At 44.1% G+C, this 26,371-nt stretch overlaps 2 protein-coding genes across 2 annotated transcripts; one reads left to right on the top strand and one right to left on the bottom strand.

The window, feature by feature from the left end:
• Positions 1-3,566: 3,566 nt before the first annotated feature.
• Positions 3,567-12,344, bottom strand: cenpt (centromere protein T). The gene is made up of 13 exons (XM_080021345.1): positions 12,236-12,344; positions 10,653-10,833; positions 10,337-10,460; positions 10,147-10,213; positions 9,883-10,031; positions 7,879-8,555; positions 7,593-7,644; positions 5,707-5,775; positions 5,277-5,364; positions 4,929-5,096; positions 4,692-4,796; positions 4,296-4,426; positions 3,567-3,811 (listed from the first exon to the last, which is right to left on the bottom strand). The coding sequence occupies exons 1-12, from the start codon at positions 12,319-12,321 to the stop codon at positions 4,297-4,299; spliced, it is 1,896 nt and encodes a 631-aa protein (XP_079877471.1). The 5' UTR covers positions 12,322-12,344; the 3' UTR covers positions 3,567-3,811; position 4,296.
• Positions 12,345-16,314: 3,970 nt separating this feature from the next.
• Positions 16,315-20,446, top strand: LOC307245791 (uncharacterized protein). The gene is made up of 6 exons (XM_080021468.1): positions 16,315-16,446; positions 16,539-19,046; positions 19,248-19,467; positions 19,775-19,860; positions 20,215-20,279; positions 20,370-20,446. Exons 1-6 carry the CDS (start codon positions 16,396-16,398, stop codon positions 20,428-20,430), a joined length of 2,991 nt encoding a protein of 996 aa, XP_079877594.1. The 5' UTR covers positions 16,315-16,395; the 3' UTR covers positions 20,431-20,446.
• Positions 20,447-26,371: the final 5,925 nt, after the last annotated feature.

The raw sequence follows: 26,371 nt of genomic DNA, 5'->3' as shown, positions 1-26,371 counted from the left end.
AGTATGTTTAGTTGTACAATTAGCATTTCTAGTGTTATAACTAGTGTTAACTAGTATGACTAGTTTTATAACTAGTTTTATAACAAGTGTATTTTTAACTAGTATGTTTAGTTCTACAATTAGAATTTCTAGTGTTATAACTAGTGTTAACTAGTATGACTAGTTTTATAACTAGTATGACTAGTTTGATAACAAGTGTATTTTTAACTAGTATGTTTAGTTGTACAATTAGCATTTCTAGTGTCATGACTAGTTTTATAACTAGTATGACTAGTTTTATAACAAGTGTATTTTAACTAGTATGTTTAGTTGTACAATTAGCATTTCTAGTGTTATAACTAGTGTTAACTAGTATGACTAGTTTTATAACTAGTATGACTAGTTTTATAACAAGTGTATTTTAACTAGTATGTTTAGATCTACAATTAGAATTTCTAGTGTTACAACTAGTGTTAACTAGTATGACTAGTTTTATAACAAGTGTATTTTAACTAGTATGTTTAGTTGTACAATTAGCATTTCTAGTGTTATAACTAGTGTTAACTAGTATGACTAGTTTTATAACAAGTGTATTTTAACTAGTATGTTTAGATCTACAATTAGAATTTCTAGTGTTACAACTAGTGTTAACTAGTATGACTAGTTTTATAACTAGTTTTATAACAAGTGTATTTTTAACTAGTATGTTTAGTTCTACAATTAGAATTTCTAGTGTTATAACTAGTGTTATAACTAGTGTTAACTAGTATGACTAGTTTTATAACTAGTATGTCTGCTGTTATAACAAGTGTATTTTAACTAGTATGTTTAGTTCTACAATTAGAATTTCTAGTGTTATAACTAGTGTTAACTAGAATGACTAGTTTTATAACTAGTATGACTAGTTTTATAACAAGTGTATTTTTAACTAGTATGTTTAGTTCTACAATTAGAATTTCTAGTGTTATAACTAGTGTTAACTGGTATGACTAGTTTTATAACTAGTTTTATAACAAGTGTATTTTAACTAGTATGTTTAGTTGTACAATTAGCATTTCTAGTGTTATAACTAGTGTTAACTAGTATAACTAGTATGACTAGTTTTATAACAAGTGTATTTTTAACTAGTATGTTTAGTTCTACAATTAGAATTTCTAGTGTTATAACTAGTGTTAACTAGTATGACTAGTTTTATAACTAGTTTTATAACAAGTGTATTTTTAACTAGTATGTTTACTTGTACAATTAGCATTTCTAGTGTTTTAACTAGTGTTAACTAGTATGATTAGTTTTATAACAAGTGTATTTTTAACTAGTATGTTTAGTTGTACAATTAGCATTTCTAGTGTTATAACTAGTGTTAACTAGTATGACTAGTTTTATAACTAGTATGACTAGTTTTTTAACAAGTGTATTTTAACTAGTATGTTTAGATCTGCAATTAGCATTTCTAGTGTTATAACTAGTGTTAACTAGTATGACTAGTTTTATAACTAGTATGACTAGTTTTATAACAAGTGTATTTTAACTAGTATGTTTAGATCTGCAATTAGAATTTCTAGTGTTACAACTAGTGTTAACTAGTATGACTAGTTTTATAACTAGTTTTATAACAAGTGTATTTTTAACTTGTATGTTTAGTTGTACAATTAGAATTTCTAGTGTTTTAACTAGTGTTAACTAGTATGTTTAGTTGTACAATTAGCATTTCTAGTGTTTTAACTAGTGTGTCTAGTTGAATAGCTTCCAATTAGTCTTTCATTGTTGTTTCTACGTAGCGCTCGCTGTACATAGTGTGAGCATTAGCATGTAGCTGAGTGACAGGAGGGAGGTGGAGCACCGGGAGGTGGAGCACCGGGAGGTGGAGCACCGGGAGGTGGAGCACCGGGAGGTGCTCAACTCCGTTATTACCAGACATTGTCCTTCAGAAATAAAAAACGCTGTCGACCAATCAGGATGCAGGACTCAATGTTTAATAATTCACACAACTTTATTGAATGAATAAACAAATAAAACAGAACAAAAAACAGATTGGAGAACTGTTCCTCCACCTCCTCCACCTCCTCGTGTCTGGTGGAGTCGGGTTCTGCTCCTGTATCATCTGTCAGGGACCGGAGACACATCAAAGTCGAGCAGTGAAAAGAGGAGGTCCACAGCCACCTCCACCCCTCCACCCACAGGACGCTCCACCCTGCTGCAACCAGGATGAACCAGGATTTGTCTCAGTTTCATTTCATCCTTTTATCCTCCCAAAACCTCCACCTGCTCCTCCCAAAAACATCCTTATATTCCACATAAAATTCCACACAAAACATCCTGGTGCCCCTCCCAAAACCTCCACCCAAACCCCCTCCATATCTCTCACAAAACAGAAGCCCAGTGAATTAGTGTCCATCTGCCATCTAATCTCTGCAGCAGATCTGGTTTCAGCCTCTCAGGACTTGCAGGAAGAGGGTGGAGGAGGGTGGATGATGACACAGCATCTCTAACTCCATCAGCGTCTGGAGCCAGTGATGGAGGCAATTAGCCTCGCAAGCTAATTAGCTAAAAGCTCGTCAGGAGCATTAGGAACATCCTTAGTCCGTGCAGTTACTGGCTAAACTGCACTCAGCGTGGGTGGAGCTTCAACAAGAAGCAGGTGGAGGAAGAGGAGAACACTGATGAATGGACAAAAGCAGATGGGATGAGGGAGGGAGTGAGGGGAGGGATGAGATGGAGGGGAGGAGGGAGGGTGGAGGCAGCTGGATGGAAGAAGATGAACCTGCTGCTCTTCTAATTCTTAAACATCCACCATGACGGAGATGAGTTTCCATCATGAACAAAGCATAGTGGGCGGAGGAGGAAGAAGAGGAGAAGCAGATGGTAAACAAGCTGTGATGGCTGCTAAAAGGTCAGCCACCCACAGGTTGACCCACAGGAAGGAGGTCAGAGGTCAAATGGAGCAGCCACAAGGCAAGGTCTTCAGCCATAACCCCCATTTTCAGCCCTCAAACCGAGCGCGACCAGCAACAGCCTGAAGGTCACACTGTTAGTGACAGTGTATCCAACAACAGGCAGACAGCTTGGAGGCTGCGGACGTCAGCAGGTGGAGCTTCCTTCTCACTGTGCTTCCAGGAGGCTTCAGATCAAGTATCTACGCTGTATGATGTACATACAACAAGCGGTGCTGCTCAGTGACATCATCGAGGCTTCCTCAAGGTCCTCATGTTTGCGGTTGCCATGGTTCCTCAGGTCCCGTCATGTAAATAAACGTTGTTTCTGATGGTGGTGTCTGAGCAGCTCAGTGGAACGTCACAGGGTTGAACACGTTTCACAACCTGCCGCTCACCTTCCATCCGCTCTGCACAATACCTCTAGCCACCCTCCCATTCAAACAGGTTTCCAGGCCACCGCGTCAGGGTCGGCCAATGACAACCACCGATCTAATATGGGGCGGGGTTCATACGATGACAATGCAGAGGAGAGCTGCGGAGGCACCTCACCAAGATGGCCGCCGCTGACGTGGAACGGTTCATTTACTGCTGTCACTATGGCGACAGCAGTAAACAAACTGGACGGTTTATTTGGAGGTCCATCCGATGCTCTGATTGGTTGGAGGTCCATCCTACGCTCTGATTGGTTGGAGGTCCATCCGACGCTCTGATTGGTTGCCCAGACGATGCCAGGCTACATGATTCAGCCTCTGCACCAGGCTCCAGTCAGTCCATCCATCTCTTTGTCGTCTGTAGTTTGACACCGTTTGCTTGTCTGTCGTCGTCCCCAGCAACAGCAAGTGGGTTTGGGATTAACTCCTTCCTCACCTTCCTGTTCCATAACTAATAACAACATAAAACTACCACAGTACACAGCCTGGTTAAAAGAAAAAACTATATTTAAACTCTTATATTCTCATTTCATCAACCTGAATTCATTCATAACTTTGATCTCCATTCAAATAAAACTGCTTCTAGTTCAGTTCTTTGAATTTCACAGAGTTTCTGTGATTTTTGGGTCAGTGTACTGCTGCCCCCTGCTGGCCAATCCACACACTGCACCTTCTACTGCCTCGGGGAAAAAAACGGTTTCTTTTCTCGGTTCATCAATAACATTAATCAATAATCATATACGTCATTGACATCAACCATCATAAAACAAGCAACATTTTAAAGACGGGTCATTCTGAAAGGGTCAAAGTATTAACATTCACCACAACCTTGGAAGAAATTAGACAGCTTTAGTAATAGCGACTAGCAATAGAACCTAGAAATAGTAACTAGTGATAGTACCTAGTAAAAGTACCTAGTATGATAACTAGTAATAGTAACCACAGGCCACACCTCATTTCCTCATCTTGGGGATGACCACGTTGCCACTGGTTGCCACAGGGATGAGCAGCTTCCTGGATTCCATCGGGAGATACTTCTCAATCAGAACCTCGACAGGAACCTCATCTGTGATGTAGCCCTGTCTGCAAACACAGGAGGTGGAGGAGGAGGGTTAGAGACAGGAAGTAGATAAAGATGGAGGAGGTAGAGATAGAGGTGGTAGATTAAGATGGAGGAGGTAGAGATAGAGGTGGTAGATTAAGATGGAGGAGGTAGAGATAGAGGTGGTAGATTAAGATGGAGGAGGTAGAGATAGAGGTGGTAGATTAAGATGGAGGAGGTGGAGGTAGAGATAGAGGTGGTAGATTAAGATGGAGGAGGTGGAGGTAGAGATAGAGGTGGGAACACCTCCTGAGCAGCAGCTCAACGTCCTCCCTCTCGATGGTTTTACTCTTTCTATGTTTTGCGAACGTCTCCAGGTCGTCAGCGAGTCGATCCAAGAATATTTCCATCCTGAACAGGAAACAGCAAACAGCTGATCGGTGTTGGTGTTTTGAAGATCCGCTCCTAACGACAGTTCCAGATGTGTGTGTGTGTGTGTGTGTGTGTGTGTGTGTGTGTGTGTGTGTGTGTGTGTACACTTACACCTGCTCCAGGGCGGGGCCGACGTCCTGCGACACCCTGGTCTTTGCAAAGTGTTTGAACCTGTTGACCAGGAAGCTCCTGGGGAGGCGGGGCTTCCTGTCAACAGGAAGGCGGGGCTTCTTCTGCCTCCTGGGGGGGTGGGGTGGGCGAGGGGTTTGGCTGCCCGAGCTGCGGCAGGATGAGACGGAAGAAGACCACAGATTTTGGGGGACCTGATATGTTGACGTTAAGTTAAATCCCACCTGCATGGCTGCAGGTGGGATCAGCTAGCCTAGCTCCTGGGAAACGCACCCTCCAGCATCTGAAAGTGAAGGAATCAACTATCCAAGGTGTAGTTTTTAGACTCACTCTGTGGTAATGTTGGGAGAAGCAGCTTGAGGGACTACAGGGAAGATAATCTTCTGCCGCACGAAGGCCGGCGTCTTCATAGGAGGTTCTGTGGAGGATCAACATCCTGTTTACATCCTTGGTCAACACCAGTATCTACAACAAACATCCTGTTTACATCATACATAGTCAAGTTAAAGAGCCTCTAAAGCCAGAAGCCTGCTCTCAAGGTGGGCAGGTTTTTTGTGGGTGGGTGTGGCTAGAAGATCGTAGGACACACCCCTCAACCACTGTACTGACTTACCGGACTTACCTGTAGGGGCGACACTTTAGACCACGCCATGGCTACCACAGCTACTTCCTGCCTACCACAACTACGACACCACGGCTACCTCCTGGCTACCAAAGCTACTACCACCTGGATGTTAATGTGGCTCAGAAGCAGACTGACCTTCCTCCTCCTCCTCCTCCTCCTCCTCCTCCTCCTCGCTCAGCAGCAGCTTAGGCTCCACCTGGGGGACTAAAGGGGGGACGGGGGGTCAGGGAGTGAAGTTAAAAAAGCTAGAAGCCTGCTCACAAAGTGGGCGGGTTTCCTCTGGGTGGGTGTGGCCAGTGGACACGCCCCTCATCCACTTACCGTAGGCCTGTGCAAACGGGCGCCAAACCAAAGTAAATTCATGCACAGACCATGGAGAGCTAGTCTGGATTCACCTGTAAGGGCGCCACTTTAGCCCGCTGCGTTATTCTTCATGATTCAGGATTTTTGTTTCTGAAAAATGTCCCTTAAACTATAAACTAAAATAACGAACACATTGTTCTGATGTTTCTCCAATAAATACAGGTACTCCTCACTTAACGACCGAGTTCCTAGGACCAGGTCGTTCAGTGAGAACAAATTGAGTCCTTATTTCACAGTAAGGGGGCATGTACATGGAAAAACAAACATAGAAACAAACAACAACATGTACATGGAAAAACAAACATAGAAACAAACAACAACATGTACATGGAAAAACAAACAGAAACAAACAACAACAACATGTACATGGAAAAACAAACATAGAAACAAACAACAACAACATGTACATGGAAAAACAAACATAGAAACAAACAACAACATGTACACGGAAAAACAAACATAGAAACAAACAACAACATGTACATGGAAAAACAAACAGAAACAAACAACAACAACATGTACATGGAAAAACAAACAGAAACAAACAACATGTACATGGAAAAACAAACATAGAAACAAACAACAACAACATGTACATGGAAAAACAAACATAGAAACAAACAACAACATGTACATGGAAAAACAAACATAGAAACAAACAACAACATGTACACGGAAAAACAAACATAGAAACAAACAACAACATGTACATGGAAAAACAAACAGAAACAAACAACAACAACATGTACATGGAAAAACAAACAGAAACAAACAACATGTACATGGAAAAACAAACATAGAAACAAACAACAACAACATGTACATGGAAAAACAAACATAGAAACAAACAACAACATGTACATGGAAAAACAAACATAGAAACAAACAACAACATGTACACGGAAAAACAAACATAGAAACAAACAACAACATGTACATGGAAAAACAAACAGAAACAAACAACAACATGTACATGGAAAAACAAACAGAAACATCAGACGACAACATGTATCGACAAAACAGAATTAATTAAGTCCAGGAAAACTGGAACTACAACTGGTCACGTGGCCTCTTCCCGTCATAGTTATGGCAGCAAATGAGGGAGAAAAGGAGAGGGATGCAACCAGGAGGCTGCTGGGGTGTTCAAAGCAGGTGCTGGGTGTGTGTGTTCACCAGTGAGTGTACAGGACGTGTTCCAGTTGGTTGTGGTGTGTATCAGGTATTATGCGGTGGCGCCTCCAAGCAGCGGAAAAAGCAGCCCCCAGGCCCAGCCCCGAGGAGCATAACCCAGTCCAGGGGCGCGACGCGACGCCCCTGGACTGGCGCACACATACAACCCACACCCAAGTGCAGGCACAATACGCAGCCATAGGCATTGAACCCGGGTCGCGGACGCCAGGCAGGGACTGCAGGCTCAGATCTGCGGCGACAGACTAACCCCGCCCGCACCCCCCACCTGCGCTCTGCGCAAAGGCGCCCCAGCCAGCAGGGGGCCCAGCCGGCTTACCACGCCCCCAGACCAACCCACCAGTGCCCCGCCACCCTGGATTTCACTCAGGTTTCACATGTTTTATGAATAACATTTCTAAAAAAAATGAACTATTGCCAGCGAAATGGGGCCTGCCACACCCCCACAGTGATATGGTATGCAGACTCACCAGTATCCATGGCGATGGGATCTTCCTCCAGAGTTAGGCATCCTCTTCCTCCCTGAAGAGCCTCAGAGCCAATCACACACTCTGAGGGCTGATCTTCCTCCACTGCCTCCTCTGCCTCTGATTGGCTCTCTGCTGCCTCCTCTGCCTCTGATTGGCTCTCTGCTGCCTCCTCTGCCTCTGATTGGCTCTCTGCTGCCTCCTCTGCCTCTGATTGGCTCTCTGCTGCCTCCTTTGTCTCTGATTGGCTCTCTGCTGCCTCCTCTGCCTCTGATTGGCTCTCTGCTGCCTCCTCTGCCTCTGATTGGCTCTCTGCTGCCTCCTTTGTCTCTGATTGGCTCTCTGCTGCCTCCTTTGTCTCCGGTTGGCTCTCTGCTGGCCCCTCTGCCTCTGATTGGCTCTCTGCTGCCTCCTTTGTCTCTGATTGGCTCTCTGCTGCCTCCTTTGTGTCCGGTTGGCTCTCTGCTGGCCCCTCTGCCTCTGATTGGCTCTCTGCTGCCTCCTTTGCCTCTGATTGGCTCTCTGCTGCCTCCTCTGCCTCTGATTGGCTCTCTGCTGCCTCCTCTGCCTCTGAATGGCTCTCTGCCGCCTCCTTTGTCTCCGGTTTGCTCTCTGCTGGCCCCTTTGCCTCTGATTGGCCCTCTGCTGCCTCCTCTCCCTCTGATTGGCTCTCCGCTGGCCCCTCTGTCTCCGATTGTCTCTCTTTTGGCCCTTCTGCCGCCCCATCTGCCTCCGATTGGCTCTCTGCTGGCCCCTCTGCCTCTAATTGGCTCTCTCCTGCCTCTAGAGGCTCTTCCTGTCTTGGCTCTTCCTCTTCCTCCTGCAGGCTTCCGTGCACACTGGTAGGCTGAGCGTACAGCGCGGTGTCATTGTTGATGTCGTCAGCCGTGATGTCATCGACAGACAAACTAATCAGATCGAAAGTAGAAAGTCTCTCAGTGCCAATAGTCTGGTGGAGAGAGTGATCTGAGAGAGAGAATAATGAAAGCAATGATGAATAACAGTAGCAAACAGCAATGGTATTGAATTGAATGGTATTCAACTTACTGTATTACGTTTTAGGAGTCAGTTAGTCGGTCTATTAGAAAGGAATTCTTTACTTTTATTTCTTTTTTTCCTAGGACATATTGTGTGCTATCACCGGGTGCGTTGCATTACATTTCACTGCATATATGTATGAAAGTATGTATATGTATGTGACAAATAAAAATCTTGAATCTTGAATCTTGAATCTTGGACCAAGTATCACGCCCTGTGCGCCCCCTTCTGGATGGTTAACGTATCACGTGTTTCTCTTTAAAAAGCTAGTAGCAGTCTACTCACCAGGATGTTGGGCCATCTCCCTCCGTTGCACCGCTGCACCAAACTCCACACTGAGCGCCGGGTGTGCACGGCTGGAGCGTGCATGGCCGACCCTCCTCAGCCCTCCGGTCACATTGGTAACATCCCCAGTCGGAGTCATCAGACTCTGCGTCACAGATCTGAAAAGAGACCGACTGTATGTGTGTGTTGGCCACAGCTACTATTCCCTGGCTACTATTCCCTGGCCATCACAGCTACTATTCCCTGGCTACCACAGCTACTATCCCCTGGCTACTATTCCCTAGCTACCACAGCTACAACCTGACTACCAGTAGGGATGTGCACAATTAGTCGATTAAACTTTGCTACCCTCGCTAATCAGCACCAGATATACTTCTCGGTCAAACTTATTAGGATCAGCAGTCTCAAAGTAACACACCCCTAGTCTAAGTTTAAACTTCCATTTAACGTCAGGGAAATTACTTGTTAGGAACATCCCTAGCTACCACAGCTACTACTCCCTGGCTATCACATTTGTTGATAGAGACAAGTTTCAGACTCTGGCTACAAACCGAACGTAAATAAATTTTACCCCAAAGAGACAGAAGACACTGAGCACAGCTCATGTCCCGATTCTTCAGCTGCTTCACACTCTATAGGGAAAACACACACACACACACACACACACACACACACACACACACACACACACACACACACACACACACACACACACACACAGTGTGTCAGTACTGTGTGTGTGTGTGTGTGTGTCAGTCCCTCAGTCCCTCACTCAGTCTTTACCCAAACGGTGGTACTCATACCTCTGATAAAAAGATTGAAGATGTAATTTGAAAGCTATTACTTTGGAATATACAATCTTATTTACATGAAGAAAAACATTTTTTAAATGAAATCATTTCTTTCAATCCTAAATAGGAACTGACTGGTGTTTTACATGTTGATTTTGGGGCTTTCTTATAATCCTGACCGGCATCCTGCTGCAGCTTCCTCTCCAGCCTCCTCACGAAGCCCGTGGCGTTCAGGCTGCGACGCGGCCGCTTCCTGGCCAGTGGCGGCACGCTGGCGCCGGCGTTGGTGTCCATGTGGGCCAGCGTCATGTCAATACTGGACAGTCCGCTAAGAGAGAGAGACCGTTCAGCGGGGTCGCAATCACTGGCCAGAGACCCCACACCATCACAAAGAACCCAGCGATTGTTTTTTGGGGGGTTTTTTTTTAATAAAACAAACTCACCTGGTGCCGGTGATCTCAGCTTCACTGGCCTCTAGTCCCTGCTGCACGAGAGGAGAAACCTCTGGTTCTGGAACCCAGAGAGATGCTATTTAACACACACACACACACACACACACACACACACACACACACACACACACACACACACACACACACACACACACACACACACACACACACACACACACACCTGTCTGCAGGATCTTCCTGAACAGGTGACGTGGTGTGACGTCGTCGTCGAGGAGTGACGTCGTCGGTCCAGGAGTGCGGATCTTCTTGCGTCCAGCAGGGGGCACCGAGGCCCGAGACGCACTCTGGAAAACACACAGGACCAGTCAGAACCTCCTGGGACCAGTCGGGGCCTCCTGGAAGGGCTTAGTCTGACAGTTGTAAAACGGTGAAGTCTGTTCTCTTTGGCTTAGTGCCTCCTAGTGGGCGTGGTAGGAACAGCACCCCCTGCCGTGCAGGGCGGCGTCTGCGTCTCAGGTGCTGCCATGACAACAAACCTGCAGCAGCTTGTGCTTCAGGCATCGCTTCAGGACGCTCTGCGGCGCCGGAGGAGCAGTGGAGCTCCTACGCTTCCTGCCGCTGCGCCGCAACACGCTGTCATCCCACGCTCCGCCCTGGGGCCCTCCTCCGCCCTGGGGCCCTCCTCCGCCCCGGGGCCCTCCTCCGCCGCGGGGCCCCCTTAAAGTGACAGTTTGAAAGGTCCAGAAGGTGAAGCAGAGACATGTTTCCATGTTTTCTCTAGGTATTACTGCATCATTACATTGTGGTCATTTATAGGGTCATTTATATGGGGATGGTAGCTCAGGAGGTAGAGCTGGTGGTCTAGTCATCTAAAGGTTGCTGGTTGGATCCCAGGCTCCTCCTGCTAGCATGCTGTAGTGTCCTTGAGCAAGACACTTAACCCCTCATTGCTCCTGATGGCTGCGTCCGTCAGCGTTTGAACAATTGTAAGTGGCTTTGGATAAAAGCGTCTGATCAATGACTAAATGTAAATGTAAATGTTATAGTTAATAACCTTCCAGTAGCATCTGATTGGGGCAGTTAGTAGTACTACTAGTAGTAGTATTATTATTAACAGTTAGTAGTCATAAGTTAGTAGTACAGTAACAGTTAGGTCTAGCAGTTAGTAGTACTAACATTTTTTAGTAGTAGTAGTAGTAGTAGTAGTAGTACTAGTAGTACTAACGGTTAGTGTTAGTAGTGTGTTAGTAGTAGTAGTACAACAAACCATTAGCGTTAGTAGTAGGAGTACAAACAGTTAGTGTTAGTAGTACCAAAAGTTAGTGTTAGTAGTTGTAGTAGTAGTTGTAGTCCTAACAGTTAGTGTTAGTAGTAGTAGGAGTAGTAATAACAGTTAATGGCAGTAGTAGCAGCACTAAAAGTTAGTGTTAGTAGTAGTACTAACAGTAAGTGTTAGTAGTAGTAGTAGTAGTAATAGTAGTAGTAGTAGTAGTATTAGCAGTACTAACAGTACGTGTTTGTAGTAGTAGTAGTGGTAGCAGTAGTACTAACAGGTAGTAGAGGTAGTAGTAGTAGTAGTACTAACACTAAGTGGGGGATGGTAGCTCAGGAGGTAGAGCTGGTGGTCTAGTGATGTAAAGGTTGCTGGTTGGATCCCAGGCTCCTCCTGCTAGCATGCTGTAGTGTCCTTGAGCAAGACACTTAACCCCTCATTGCTCCTGATGGCTGCGTCCGTCGCTGTTTGAACAATTGTAAGTGGCTTTGGATAAAAGCGTCTGATCAATGTAATGTAATGTAATGTAACTAAGTGTTAGGGTTAGTAGTAGTACTAACAGTTAGTGTTAGTAGTAGTAGTAGTACTAACAGTTAGTGTTAGTAGTAGTAGTACTAACAGGTAGAAATAGTAGTAGTTGCAGCACTAACAGGTAGTAATAGTAGTAGTAGCAGCACTAAGTAGTAGCAGCACTAAAAGTTAGTGTTAGTAGTAGTACTAACAGTAAGTAGTAGTAGTAGTAACAGCTAGTGTTAGTAGTAGTAGTAACAGATAGTAATAGTAGTAGTTGTAGTAGTATTAAAAGGTATTAGTAGTAGTAGTAGTAGTAGTAGTAGTAGTACTGACCTCCTAGTGACCGGGCTCCGGGGCTCCTCTGTGAGCAGGATGTTCCTCACGAGAAGCCGAGCAGAGCACTCCTCAGCCGGATCCATTTAGAGAGCAGAGCCGCTGGACTGGAGCTTTCACCGGATAGGCCAAGCCGAGCTGGACCCGAGCTGGACCGTTGGAACGAGGAGTTCAACCGAGACACGCACTGTTTGCAGCGGAGCTTCACCTTAGCTTAGCTTAGCTTAGCTTAGTCAACAGTCCCGCGTCAAATTCAAGTGTAATCTCGCGAGAGTGAGGCGAGATTTGGGGTTGTATATCGGGAACTGTTGTTTATTAACGCAAGCAAACGTTAAAAACCAACTTCACTGTTTTTATATACATACATACATATGTATGTATATATATATATATATATATATATATACATACATACATATGTATGTATGTATATATATATATATATATATATATATATATATATATATATATATATATATATATATATATATATATGTATGTATATATGTATATAAAAACACAAACAAGCTAACTTATCTCTCTCTATATATGACAGAGTCGTCAGCCCCTGGATCATTAAAAAGGGTTAGGGGGTAGCAACTGGGGGATGCTGTCACATGCTTGTGACGTCACTACACGAGCGCCCAAAAACACGGTTGCGTAGCAACGGATTTAAACAGGTTTTAATTGATAATCGTCAAACGATGTGAGCGCGTAATTTATATTTTATATATTCATGATTTCTATATGAGATCATACAAATAAACAACAATAAACCTGAACAATAACCCTTACTTAAGAATTAATTTAACCTCAAAATACAGAGTGAACAAAAGAGCGAGGGGGTGGGGGTGTTCTCCATCCTGCTGCGGGGGCCGGCCGGAGCCTCCACCCTCATCCCGCTGACATCCAAAAACAAAACAAAACAGGAGCCTTTCTGTGTGGAGTTTGCATGTTCTCCCCGTGTTCACATGGGGTTTCCTCCACCTCACGTCAGTAAGGACCCCCACCAAAAACATGCACCATCATGGTCTGACCAGCAATGGACACTTATCACCTGGTCCCCGGGCGCGTCCACGTACGCTGCCCACTGCTCCTGGCTGTGCCCCCGGAGGAAGGACAAGCCAGGATGGGTTAAAAGCAGAGGAGCCATTTCACCGGCCACCATCAAGCATGTGTGTGTGTGTGTGCAAGCATGTGTTGTGGAGTGTCGTGTGATGATTAAAGACTGTTTCTTCTTTCTTCTGTTTCATCCAATGAGACGGAACAGATGGGGGACGATGAATGGGTGGAGCTGCGCAGCATCTGCGCCGTCCAGAAGTCCAACCAGGCGGAGCAACGGCTACGAAGAGCTACGCATTTAGAGCTTTGCCTTAGCTACATCTTTAAAGCTACACCTTGAGCTACACCTTTATAGCTACGCCTAGAGATACACATTTAGAGCTACTCCTAGAGATACACCTTTAGAGCTAAACAAACAGAAGGTAGGAGACTACAAAGAAAAAGTAGGAGACTAGAAACAGGAAGTAAGACGAACAGGAAGTAAGAGACTAGAAACAGGAAGTAGGAGATTAGAAACAGGAAGTGGAGACAAGAAACAGGAAGTTGGAGATTAGAAACAGGACGTAAGAAACTGGCCCTTTCTCAATCTGCGTTCTTGTCTGTACTTGTGTTCTTGTGTGTACTTGTGTTCTTGTGTGTACTTGTGTTCTTGTGTGTACTTGTGTTCTTGTCTGTACTTGTGTACTTGTCTGTACTTGTGAAACGTCATCAGTCGCTGCCCAAGTACTGTTCCAATTCAAAGTACTGATCAAGCCAAGTCCAGTCCAAATGCCAGGATGTGGACTTGCTCCGTCCACTTTATGGAGGATGCATCGGTGGTGACTTGTGTGGACTTGGGACAGACAAGTATCCCACAATGCATTTGGCACCAAGCGGTGGTCATGGTAATGGTCCACGGGAGTCTGTACTCCCCAGTCCAACTTGCCAAGTCTGAACTACCAAGTCCGCAAGTCCGGACTTTGCGTACTTGGTATTGAGAAACAGCTACTATAAACAGGGAGTAGGAGACTGGAAACAGGAAGTAAGAGACTAGAGACAGGAAGTAGGAGATAAGAAACAGGAAGTAGGAGATTAGAAACAGAAAGTAGGAGACTAGAAACAGGAAGTAAGAGACTAGAAACAGGAAGTAAGAGACTAGTGACAGGAAGTGGTAGATTAGAAACAGAAAGTAGGAGACTAGAAACAGGAAGTAAGAGATTAGAAACAGGAAGTAGGAGACTAGGAACAGAAAATAAGAGACCAGAGACAAGGAGTAAGAGACTAGGAACAGGAAGTACAAGACTAGAACAGGAATTGGGAGACTCGTAGCGTCCACCAGCGCCCTCCCACCCCAGAAAACCCCAGTGCTCAATGTGTGCTGTTGGTAAATGCAGTTAAAATGGTGGGGATGGTAGCTCAGGAGGTAGAGCTGGTGGTCTAGTGATCCAAAGGTTGCTGGTTGGATCCCAGGCTCCTCCTGCTAGCATGCTGTAGTGTCCTTGAGCAAGACACTTAACCCCTAATTGCTCCTGATGGCTGCGTCTGTCGGTGTTTGAACAATTGTAAGTCGCTTTGGATAAAAGCGTCTGCTAAATGACTAAATGTAAATGTAAATGTAAAATTGCGGGGTGTGGGGGTGCGAGTCCTTCAGGAAAGTTGAACCCGAATCAGTCGCACCCTCCTGCCCCGCAGACCCTGGTCTGGTTGAGTGTTGTTCAGAGTAGGATTCGTGAATGAGTCTATGCATTCTAAGATGATATGAGTGGTATTAAAATTGCAGGATGGATGAAAAGCACGTCGGGGCAGGAGCGTGATGGGAAGATGGCAGCCACCTGCCACATCCCCACCCACATAGCTCGCACTCCACCCGTCCCACAAACCCTCGGCCTATTGTGTGGTTTATGTACTGGCACTTGGAGAAATAGGCAAAAAACAACCAGATCAAGGCAGGAGTGCAACAGGCCGAGCAACGGCCACGCGGACCTAGTAACCCTTACCCCCACGAGGCATGCCACCCCCTGCCCCTGTCCTCTTGGCACCCCCCGGACGTTCTTAACCAAGTGTCCTGCGAGGTTCGATGCGTTTACTTTTTAAAAATTAGAGTGTTCAAAGCAGGTCCATCTGCACTGAATACCGCAGCTAGGAATAATGGAATAGGACTCTTTCTTTCGGTTCTATTTTGTGGGATTTCTCTCTGAACTGGGGCCACGATTAAGAGGGGCGGCTGGGGCATTCGTATTGCGCTGCTAGAGGTGAAAATCTTCGACCGCCGCGAGACGGACTAAAGCGAAAGCATTTGCCAAGAATGTTTTCATTAATCAAGAACGAAAGACGGATATTCAAAGACGATCAGATGCTGACGGCGGCGTTATTCCCATGACCCGCCGGGCAGCTACCCGGAAAAACCAAAGTCTTTGGGTTCCGGGGGGAGTATGGTTGCAAAGCTGAAACTTAAAGGAATTGACGGATGGGCACCACCAGGAGTGGAGGCTGCGGCTGAATTTGACTCAACACAGGAAACCTCACCCGGACCGCACAGGGAAATGATTGACAGATTGATAGCGCTTTCTCGATTCAGTCGGCGTCAAAAACTTCTTAGAGGGACAGTGGCAACCCTATTAGAGACCCTATTTATTAAGGACGGACAGAACGACAACATGGGTTAAAATGTCAAATACCCAAAATGTTTTAATTGAGTTAAAATAATCTGTAAAATAATCATGACAATAATCATGAGAAAATATGAGGCTGTTTAAAACAAACTGTGTGGGTGTGGGAGCGTCCATCCCAAATAATAATAATAATAATAATAATAATAATAATAATAATAAATAAATCCAACTTTTAAAGATCATTCCAGCATTATGAGGAAAATGTAAATATTTTTTCAAATGTCATCAGAATATTATTTCAGTGCTCTCAGGATCTTAGTGATGCTTTAAGATGGCAGTGGTTTGTCTGAGGCAGTGCACTGAGGCTCTATGTTTAAATTCTAGGGTTTGTAGATCTGTGCTTCAGCTACTTCCTCAAAGTGAAGAAGCAGGAAGTCAGCGTCGCTGTGGAGGAACTTTCTGCGGCGCTTCCTCTTTCAGCACTGGACCTGGACTTGGAACCAGAACATGGATCCTGAAGGTCCGAGCAGAGTGGCCAGGTCTCTGTGGACGATGTGGGTGAGTCCCCTGCACCGAGCGCCTTCTGGTTCTGCTGCTTGACCGTCCATTACTTATTCATCTGCCACCCCCCCCCCCCTTTCCCCCCACAGAGGTACATCAGTGAAGCTGTAGGGAGGTTCCTCAGAGCAGAAAACACAGAGCAGGACCCCCATGGACCAGAACCAGAACTCCTGCAGGACCCCCATGTACCAGGACCAGGACTCCTGCAGGACCCCCATGGACCAGGACCAGGACTCCTGCAGGAGCAGCTGGAGCGGCAGAGCCGCAGGAAAAAAAGCCAACTCTCTGGTCAGGATGAGGAGGCTGATGATGATGGAGAAGATGATGATGACGAGGATGATGAAGATGATGAAGAAGAAGATGGAGGCGTGAGGAAGTCACGTGTCCAAGAAGGAGCTGAGCAGCCACTCAACATCTCCCATCCGGGGCCAGAAGGAGAGGACCTCCCCAGGGCCGTGAGTCCAGAGACGGGTGAAGACGCTGATGGACAGAGAGACAGACAGTCGACAGGAACAGGTGGAGGAGGAGGAACAGGTGACCGTGGATTCCATGAAGACAAGTCCACCTCTGATGCGGGTGGGTCAGATCCTGGTTATGCGCTGGTCCAGGAACTGCCCCCGCCCCCTGAGGACGGAGAAGGAGCTGGAGACATCGCTGCTGAAGCTGAAAATCGGGAGGAGGAAGAGGAGGGACCATCTCAGAGTGGAGATGCTGAGATGGAACAGAAGTTCACCATAGAAGAAGAGAGTCCACAGCAGGGTGACGTAACTAAACAGGAAGTGGTCCTGGAGGTTGTGAAACAATATTTAGAAGAAGAAAAGGTTGGATGCGGAAAAAAAGATGGAGGCAGAGATGAGAAGGCTGAAGTTCTGGAAAGAGGAAGAGTCTGTCAAGTGAAGACCGGATCAGATGTTCCAGAAATTCAGAGTTCTGAAATCAAAGAAGAAAGGATGGGGAGCACAGAGAAAGAAAGGGTTGTGGAGATAGACTCTGCCTTTCCAGGGAAAGCGGAAAGCAACAATGGAGGGGAAATCAGCGGAGAACTTCCAGATGTTTCCCTGGGGACGTGTGAAACGAGCCAAGTTCCTGAAGACAACAATGGACCTGGCCGAGAAGAGGGTGGAACAAGGGTCCGAGAAGTGGATCCTGGAGGAGAGAGGATCCCCCAGTCCCCAGAAGAGGTGGGTAGCAGAGAGACCGATAAGAGCTGTGACAACCTAGTCGTTGGCCCAGAGGCTCCCCATCCAGCATTCGGAGAACATGGGTCCATGGTCCTGGAGGGCGGAGCCCTCCCAGCCCCCTCCTCAAACGCTGCAGAGCCCCGGGGAACCAGGAGCGAGGTGAATAGAAGAGCAGAACACGTGGATCCAGGCGTGAAGGTCACACGGAGAGACCGTTCAGAGGATGAGGCAGGAACATCTGAGACTGAGGAGCCTTTGTTTGGATCTGGACTAGACAGAGTGCCACGTGGATCTGGATCTGCTGCTGGACTCCACAGTGTATCACACGAAAAGACAGTGTTTACAGAGCATGATGTGACTAGATCATCTGAGAAGATCTTCAAACAGGAAGACCTTGTAGGACCAGACCTGGTCGATGGTTCGCTGGAGGACCAGATGGATTCACTCGGGGCTCAGCAGACAGGACTCATGGATCCAGAACCAGAGATGCCAGTTGTCTCTTTGGAACAGGAGTTCAATGGTGATGGAGCTGAGGAGGAAGCATCTGGGAAAAAAGACATAGAGGGACGAGGAGCTGAAGAACCTTCTGTGATAACAGCTTCAGACGGAACCAAGCTGGAGACGTGGCATGAACCATCAGATGGACCAGCAAATCCAGCAAAACCAGAGGGGGTTTCTGAGTCCTCACCAGAGACAGCAGAGTGCAGAAAAAAGAAGAATGAAGATATTTTGGAGACTGTCCTGTCACAGGACGCAGAGTCTAAAACCATCATAGAAACCAGAGGGCGGGAGAGCGAAGCTGTAGACACCAAAACATGCTCCTCAGACCAGGAAGCAGAAGAATCTGAACCAGAATCAGCAAGTGAGACGGGACTAACAGAGCGTCTCACAGGTGACCTTCTCCTGAAGCCTCCTGGTCCTGGATCGGCGGGTCCTGGATCTTCTGGAGCAGCTCGGGACTTACACCAGGTGACAGATGGTCCAACAGAGACAGCAGAACAATTTGGTTCCCAGGAGACTCTGGTGAAGGAACCCATTCATGTCAGAGACCATGGAACCTCAAACGAAACACCAGAGAAGGAGTCATCTGACGCTGAAGGTCCTGGTGATCCAGACCAGGTCAGGGCTTCATCTCCAGAATCCGAACACGATGCAGTTCGTCCAGAAAATTCCTCCAGGAAGGAAGCTGTAGGACCAAAGGCTCCTTCGCTGATGTGGTCAGAAGGTCATCACCGTGGAGACGAGGAGAGAGATGGCCATGGTCCAGTACCATCTACTGGGACTGAATCTTGTGGACCAGTTCCACTGGTGGAGGGCTCCTTCTGGTCCAGAAGGTTGGCGGTTCCAGCTTCAGGAGAGAGGACGAAACACCGGCACAGTTCACCATCAGGGAGCGTATTTGGAACTGAGTTCCAGGTTTATACACATTATCCATTATCCTACACACTATCAATTATTATACACATTATTCTAAACATTATCCTACACATTATTCTACACATTATCCTACACATTACTCATTATCCTACACATTACTCTACACATTATGCTATACATTACCCTACATATCCTACGATCAGAAAGACATGGAACTGACTTCACTTCCTGTTGCCTCAGGACAGTTCATCAGGTCTGGACTTCACCGCCCAGAGGTCCAGGATGTCAGTAAAGAACCCCAGCGTCCGGCCACCGTCGGACCCCCGCTCCCTCCTGCAGAGACCCTCCTTGGAGCCCACTGCCCCCGTGGAGGGTCCCCTGGGGCATCCCCTGGGGGGTACCCTGGGGCTTCCGCTGTGGGGTCCATTGGGGGGGCCAGGCCTCAGGCTGAAACTCCCCGGTTGGAACATCTAATCTTAGAGGAGTTCTGTTGGGTCATGATGTTTGTATTAGTGTACTTTTGAGTTAGTAATCCTACTCATACTTAATATTTATAACATTTCAGAGTACTCTATGTACAGTGGTTCTCAACGTGGGGTCTGGTGACCCCCGGGGGTCCTTACAGGGAGTCATCATAGATGTATTACTGTTTTAAAAGGAGAACTGTTCTCTTTACCTACTTGGTATGCATATAATACTGCAGTATTTCTTCCTGTTTGCTTGTATTGGTACTTGTATTTCCAGTAAATGACCAGTTGATCTTTCAGGTATTTTTCCTGCGTTGAAAGAGAAGGAGGAGGAAGAGAAGAAATACGGGACAGAAGAAGAAGGAGAAACAGGAAACTCCTCTCAGGTGAAACTTGGGATGAACAAACATTCGGTCAATAACAATAATTGATCATTTGATACGTTTGTCGGTTTTATTTGATTAATTTAGTGATTTTTAAAACACGAGGAAAAAAATTCAAAAAAATAAATCCATCAATACGAATCACAATAACACTGTCAAAAACCTTCGCATAATAATAATAATATTATATTATTATTATTATTATTATTGATAATAATAATAATAATACAAACAATAATAACAATAATAATAACAATAACAATAATAATAATAATATATAATATATAATACTAATAATAATAATAACTGTAATTTATAAGACCCTAGAGTTGGTTTAAAGATGTGATCTTCCCACAGGAAGCTGTGTCAGCATCGCAGCTGAATGCTCCAAAGGCAAAATGGCTTCCCCCAAAGCATCATGGGTAAAAACACCATCTGTATCTCACACCAAGCTTCCCCCGATCAATGAAGTCGATCAGTTTGATCGTTTTGACACGTTGTGATTTTTATAGATTTGGAAACCCCCTGATGTCTGAACTGAAGAAGAAACTGAAGAAAGCAGAAGAGGGATGAAGAGGAGGAAGAGGAGGAGGAAGAGGAGGAGGGGGAGGAGGAAGAGGAGGAGGAAGAGGAGGAGGGGGAGGAAGAGGAGGAGGGAGAGGAGGAAGAGGAGGAGGAAGAGGAGGAAGAGGAGGAGGGGGAGGAGGAAGAGGAGGAGGAAGAGGAGGAGGGGGAGGAGGAAGAGGAGGAGGAAGAGGAGGAACAGGAGGAGGGGGAGGAGGAGGGGGAGGAGGAAGAGGGGGATGAGGAAGAGGAGTAACTTTCCTTTCACTGCTTCAAACCAAAACTTTTATCAATAAAATGTTTTAATTCAGTTAAAATAATAAAATGTTTTTATTGGGTTTAAATAATAAAATGTTTTAATTTACGTAAATTAATAAAATGTTTTGTGTTAAAGTGATAAAATCATGAAATAATTATAAGTAATATAGTAATATAATCAATTATGATTTAGTAGTATAATAATTCTAAGTAATATAGTTGTATAATTATAAATTAGTAGTATGATAATAACAAATTTAGTAATATAAATGATTATAATTCAGTCGTTAATAATGATAAGTAATAGTTATAGAATAATTATAATTTAGTAGTATAATAATTATAATTAAGTAGTTTAAAAATTCTTTATATAATAATTTGAATCTAGTAGTATAGTAATTATAATTATTTATAACAATTATAAGTAATATAGTTATTACTATTATAATAATTATACTACTATGTTATAATTATTATAATTTAGTAATATAATAATTATAGTTTGTAAATATAATAATTAAAATGTACTAGTATAATAATTATAAGTAATATAGTTATATAATTATAATTTAATAGTATAATAATGAGTAATATGGTTATTTAATAATTATAGTTTGTTGAGATCATAATTATAATTTAGTAGTATAATAATTATAAGTAATTGTTATATATAGTTGTCAATATAATTATTATAGTTTTGTAGTATAACAATTACAAAAAATACTAGCCACTGGGGGTGCACATGGGGAAGCATGGAAATGTTTAGGTGAGATGGCAGTGGCCTTCCTAACAAGGCTGTTTAACACCCTCCTGGAGAGGGAGAGGATGATGGAGGAGTGGAGAAGAAGTTTACTGGTACCATCTTCAAGAATAAAGGAGACGTCCAGAGCTGTAGTAACTACAGGGGAATAAAGTTGATCAGCCACAGCATGAAGCTATGGGAAAGGGTGGTGGAGGCTCGGTTAAGAGGAGAGGTGGGGATCAGCGAGCAGCAGTATGGTTTCATGCCAGGAAAGAGTACTACAGATGACATGTTTGCTTTAAGAACACTGATGGAAAAGTACAGGGAAGGACAGAGGGAGTTGCACTGCGCTTTTATGGATTTAGAGAAGCATATGATAGGGTGTCGAGAGAGGAAGTGTGGTATTGAATGAGGAAGTCAGGGGTGGCAGAGAAGTATGTAAGAGTAGTAAGGTGTGCAGTAGGCGTGACCAAGACATCAAAGTGGAGGTGGGACTGCATCAAGGATCAGCTCTGAGCCCTTTCTTGTTGCAGTGGTGATGGACAGGTTAACAGATGAGATCAGACAGGAGTCTCTGTGGACTATGATGTTCACGGATGACATTGTGATCTGTAGCGAGAGTAGGGAGCAGGTGGAGGAGAGCCTGGAGAAGTGGAGGCAGCTTTAGAGAGAAGAGGAATGGAAGTCAGCAGGAGTAAGACACAATACATGTGCCTAAATGGGAGGGAGGGCGGAGAAAAGCTGAGAATGCAAGGAGTGGAGGTGGAGAAGGCGGAGGAGTTCAAGTACTTGGGGTCGACCGTCCAAAGCAGTGGAGAGTGCGGGAGAGACGTGAAGAAGAGACTACAGGCAGGGTGGAGCGGGTGGAGAAGACACTACAGGCAGGGTGGAGCAGAGAGAAGAGTGTCCGGAGTGATCTGTGACATAAGGGTTCCAGCCAGAGTGAAGGGGAAGGTGTACAGGACGGTAGTGAGGGCAGCCATGTTGTAGGGTTTAGAGGCAGTGGCACTGACTAAAAGGCAGGTGGATGAAGTGGAGGTGGCAGAGTTGAGGATGTGGAGGTTTTCATTGGGAGGGACAAGGATGGACAGGATTAAGAACGAGGACATTAGAGGGACAGCTCAGGTTGGACAGTTTGGTGGAAAAGTGAGAGGCCAGATTTAGATGGTTTGGACACGTGTGGAGGAGACATGAGAGTTACATTGGGAGAAGGAGGCTGAGGGTGGAGCTGCCAGGCAAGAGGAAAAGAGGAAGCCAAAGAGAAGCTTGATGGAGGTGCTGACGGAGGACATGCAGGCGGGTGGTGTCAGGGAGGAAGATGCACAGAACACAAGGTGTTGGAGGCAGATGATCTGCTGTGGCCACGATTAACAGGAGCAGCACAAAGAAGGGGTAAAGAAGAATTATAATTTAATTGTATATTAATGAGTAATATAGTTATTTAATAATTATAGTTTGTAAATATCATAAATAATTTAGTAGTATAATAAGTAATAGTTATATATAGTTATATAATATATAATATATTAATATAATAGTTAATATAATAATTATAGTCTCGTAGTATAACAATGACAAGTAAGAGTTGTATAATTATTATAGTTCGTTCATATAATAATTTAGTAGTATAATAATTCTAATATAGTAATAACATAATTATAATGTAGTAGTATAATAATTCTAATATAGCAATATCATTAATTAGAATTTAGTAGTATAATAATTGTAATTTAGTAGTATAATAATTATAACTAATACAGTAATATAATTATAATTTAGTAGTAGATTCAAGAGGTTAATTCGTCACATACATATACATACTTCCATACATATATGCAGTGAAATGTCAATGCAGCCGGTGTTTACGCACAGTATGTTCTGGACTTAACACAATAGCTACCTCATTTCTACTTGACTAACTAACTGAAATGCAATGAGTAAATTGAATGATATAGAATAAAATAAAATAACTCAAAGGTAATGCAGAGTGGGGGTATAAGATAGAAATACAGGGAATAGACTTATGTCTATGGGATGGGTATTATGTATATACAGATATGTGCAGTAAAGTGGCATGTGAATGCTTTGGATGGCCACCATCCAAAGCATGTGCATGTGTTGTAGCGTGGTGTGTTGTGTGACAAATAAAGACTGTTTCTTCTTCTTCTTTCTAATACAGAACAGCAATACGGTACAGCATGCAGTAACCCAGAACAGTGATACAGTATGCAGTACAGTATAAGTCCTGCAGGGAGGGGAGGGTAGTTGCAGTGGTAGGTTCAGCTGAACACACCACCCTCTGCAGGGCCCTCCTGTTCTGAGTATTACAGTTCCTGAAGTGTCTGGGAATGAGTGCAAGGAATCAGCTTTGATTTATGACTGCGCGTAACTGCATTGGGCTGGGCTGTTCAGACGGGGAGCTGAAACAGGATGTTCGTTCGCTGACGACCAGTGCAAACTGGAAGCCGTGCCTAATTTAAGAGGTGGAGCAAGGGGTGGTGCTTCATACAGAGTGGAACTTAGTCAACTCCCCCTGACAAGAGGGGTGGAGTAGAAGTATGATAGAAGAAAATAAATAAATGAATATTGAAATAAAATAAAATAAATAGAAATAAAATGTAATCATTATAAAAATAATGAATTAGGTGATATTAGATTGACTAATATAGTCTTTAGAATTAAATGCGTTGTATGAATAAAAGTAAACATTGCTTTATTTCAAATGTGCGAGAAATAAAAAAGCTAATAATGTATGTCTCATTGAATTGTATTATAGTATGTATAAGAATTTAGAGTGGTCTTAAGACACTGAACTCTTGTGTTGTTCTTTTTGTCTTTTCTTTCTTCCTCTCTTTTACTTTGCTGAGTGAAAGCTGAGGGAACGACAGAGAAGATGGAATGTGTCTGAATTGAATCATCCAAGGGGCAGATGACAAAACATCTGGCAGTTCTTCACAGACACCAGGAGCTTGCGGATGACAGCGCATAAGAATTCTGAATCCACAGTGAATCAGGCCAGTACGGATTATCCAAAAACTCTCTTCAATAGACACCTGCATTTACCTATATGTGTGTACATCTAGTTATAACCTACATGATTGCTTGTTCTCACATATAGGATTACAGTAGTTATTTTTCTTATATTGCATTTGCAATTAGTCAGTAAGAGACTTGGCAACGGACTGACTAATCAAGGCATTCGCCTAATTAATCGAGTATTACTGATTTGATTTAAATACGGTTCAGTGCTGTGAATATTCGTTTCATTTTCTGAGTATGATTTACCTTGATTGAGGCTGTTTTGAGAGTGAACATTGACGGACATTTTGATAATTGAAGATAAATGAGTATGATCAGATGTATCAGATCATGAACAAGTGAAGTTGCTTTCATAAGTGGGAAGCTATTGGTCTCCTTTGGGGTTGGAAAATTCAGTTGTTTTTGGTGGAGTGTGATTACACGGTGCTTTATAAATAATTTTTAAATAAATCAATTTGATTTAAAATAAAATAAATGGATACAAAAATTACAAAAGTAATCACTCCTATTGATGTAGTGTGAAAGAATAATCCTCTTATTAAAGATATTGCAAAAATATCAGGAAAATGGAGCAAGCGGTGGCCTGATATTGAACAACCAGGGCCAGCTGAAGGAACTCTTAACCCGGATGTGATTAAAACAATGTAGGTGCTTGTGTCCACATATATAGTAAATCAAAAGAAAGGAAAAAGAGGAAAGAGACGCACAGAGAAAAAGACAAATGGAACTTGGCATTCTGCAGCTGTTCTTAAAGGAGGGACAGACATGGTTCGAAGCTGCAAAGGAAAAAAGAGAACAAAGTAGACAAGAAATAAAGAAAAATGAAAAGGAAGCAGAAAAATTAATGGAGAAGATTACCGCAACCTTCTCACATACAGCATCTGTAAAGAAGCCCCCGCCTTATGAGAAGGAGGTGAAGTTCACTGATGTTTATACCCAGCTCCCATTGATGACAACGGAGGGCAACTATCTCTTCAAAGATGAGGATGAGCAAATAATAGAGAAGGGCAAGGCTACAACAACCATAAAGATTTATCAGAGCTGCAGTATCAAGAGAGGGAACCGTTTGGGAAACAGACAACAAGACAGAAGCCTGGAAATAGGAGAAGAGAGCATGAGTGATTCGGACGAAGCTATTGGAGGATACGACCCAGCAGTCAGACGGATGTGGGCTAAAGCGATGGAAGGAACAAGACCAGGAGACTCTCAGAAAACTCAGCCAAATACAGTTGGTGGATAAGAACAATGAGGAAAAGAAGGCCAAAGAGAAGGTTTATATATGAGCAGAACAGAAAGAATTGTAGGTAGATAATGCACTGCGGCACCCCTAAGTGGAGCAGCCGAAAGAAGAGGATTCTTGGTGGTGGAATGAGGAAGTAAAGGAGCAGCTGTGAAGATAAACACTGATGATTATCTTGATCAAGAACGTGACATTGAGAAAAGTGTGCCACATATGACTTTAATGGTGGCAGGAGGATTTGAGCAGAAGCATGTGGAGAAATCATGAAGGACTGATGGTAGAACGCCCAGACCTACTAGGTTTGATGATTCAGGGAGCACAGTTAGCCTATGTTGATAGGGGGGAGGTAAGAAGAAAAATCACGAAAGAGTATGGGTTTTTGGGCACCGTACTTGCTTGAGCAAATTGGTTATGTCATAGGCAGATGTACGTTTGGTCTGAAAAACAATGTTCGGAGGGGTGTGATGAGTTCACCCGGTCACATTCCAACTCCGACAGGTCCCATGCGTGAGTTGGTCGTGGATTTTGTTGACATGATAAGACCAGTAGGAGTTAATAGATACATATTAGTGGACGTGGATAGATTTTCATGGTGGACTGAAGCATGTCCAACCAAGCGTAAAGATGCTCAGTCAGTTGCCAAGCCAAGTTTTTGTGTCGTGAGGTCATAA

Source organism: Zeus faber, assembly GCF_960531495.2.
Source record: "Zeus faber genome assembly, chromosome: 20".
Classification (NCBI taxonomy): domain Eukaryota; kingdom Metazoa; phylum Chordata; class Actinopteri; order Zeiformes; family Zeidae; genus Zeus; species Zeus faber.
The sequence above is the reverse complement of the archived record's forward strand: the minus strand, read 5'-3'. Positions and strand labels throughout refer to the sequence as shown.

What these genes read in the sequence shown, in the direction of transcription:
- cenpt (XM_080021345.1), bottom strand. Translation starts at nt 12,321, where the DNA reads ATGGATCCGGCTGAGGAGTGCTCTGCTCGGCTTCTCGTGAGGAACATC. An exon ending in GCTGAGATCACCGGCACCAG is followed by an intron (nt 10,032 to 10,146) that starts GTGAGTTTGTTT and finishes TCTCTCTCTTAG; the next exon opens with CGGACTGTCCAGTATTGACA. An exon ending in GCCAATCAGAGGCAGAGGAG is followed by an intron (nt 7,645 to 7,878) that starts GCAGCAGAGAGC and finishes GAGGCTCTTCAG; the next exon opens with GGAGGAAGAGGATGCCTAAC.
- LOC307245791 (XM_080021468.1), top strand. Translation starts at nt 16,396, where the DNA reads ATGGATCCTGAAGGTCCGAGCAGAGTGGCCAGGTCTCTGTGGACGATG. An exon ending in TATTTGGAACTGAGTTCCAG is followed by an intron (nt 19,047 to 19,247) that starts GTTTATACACAT and finishes CTGTTGCCTCAG; the next exon opens with GACAGTTCATCAGGTCTGGA. An exon ending in CCTCAGGCTGAAACTCCCCG is followed by an intron (nt 19,468 to 19,774) that starts GTTGGAACATCT and finishes TTGATCTTTCAG; the next exon opens with GTATTTTTCCTGCGTTGAAA.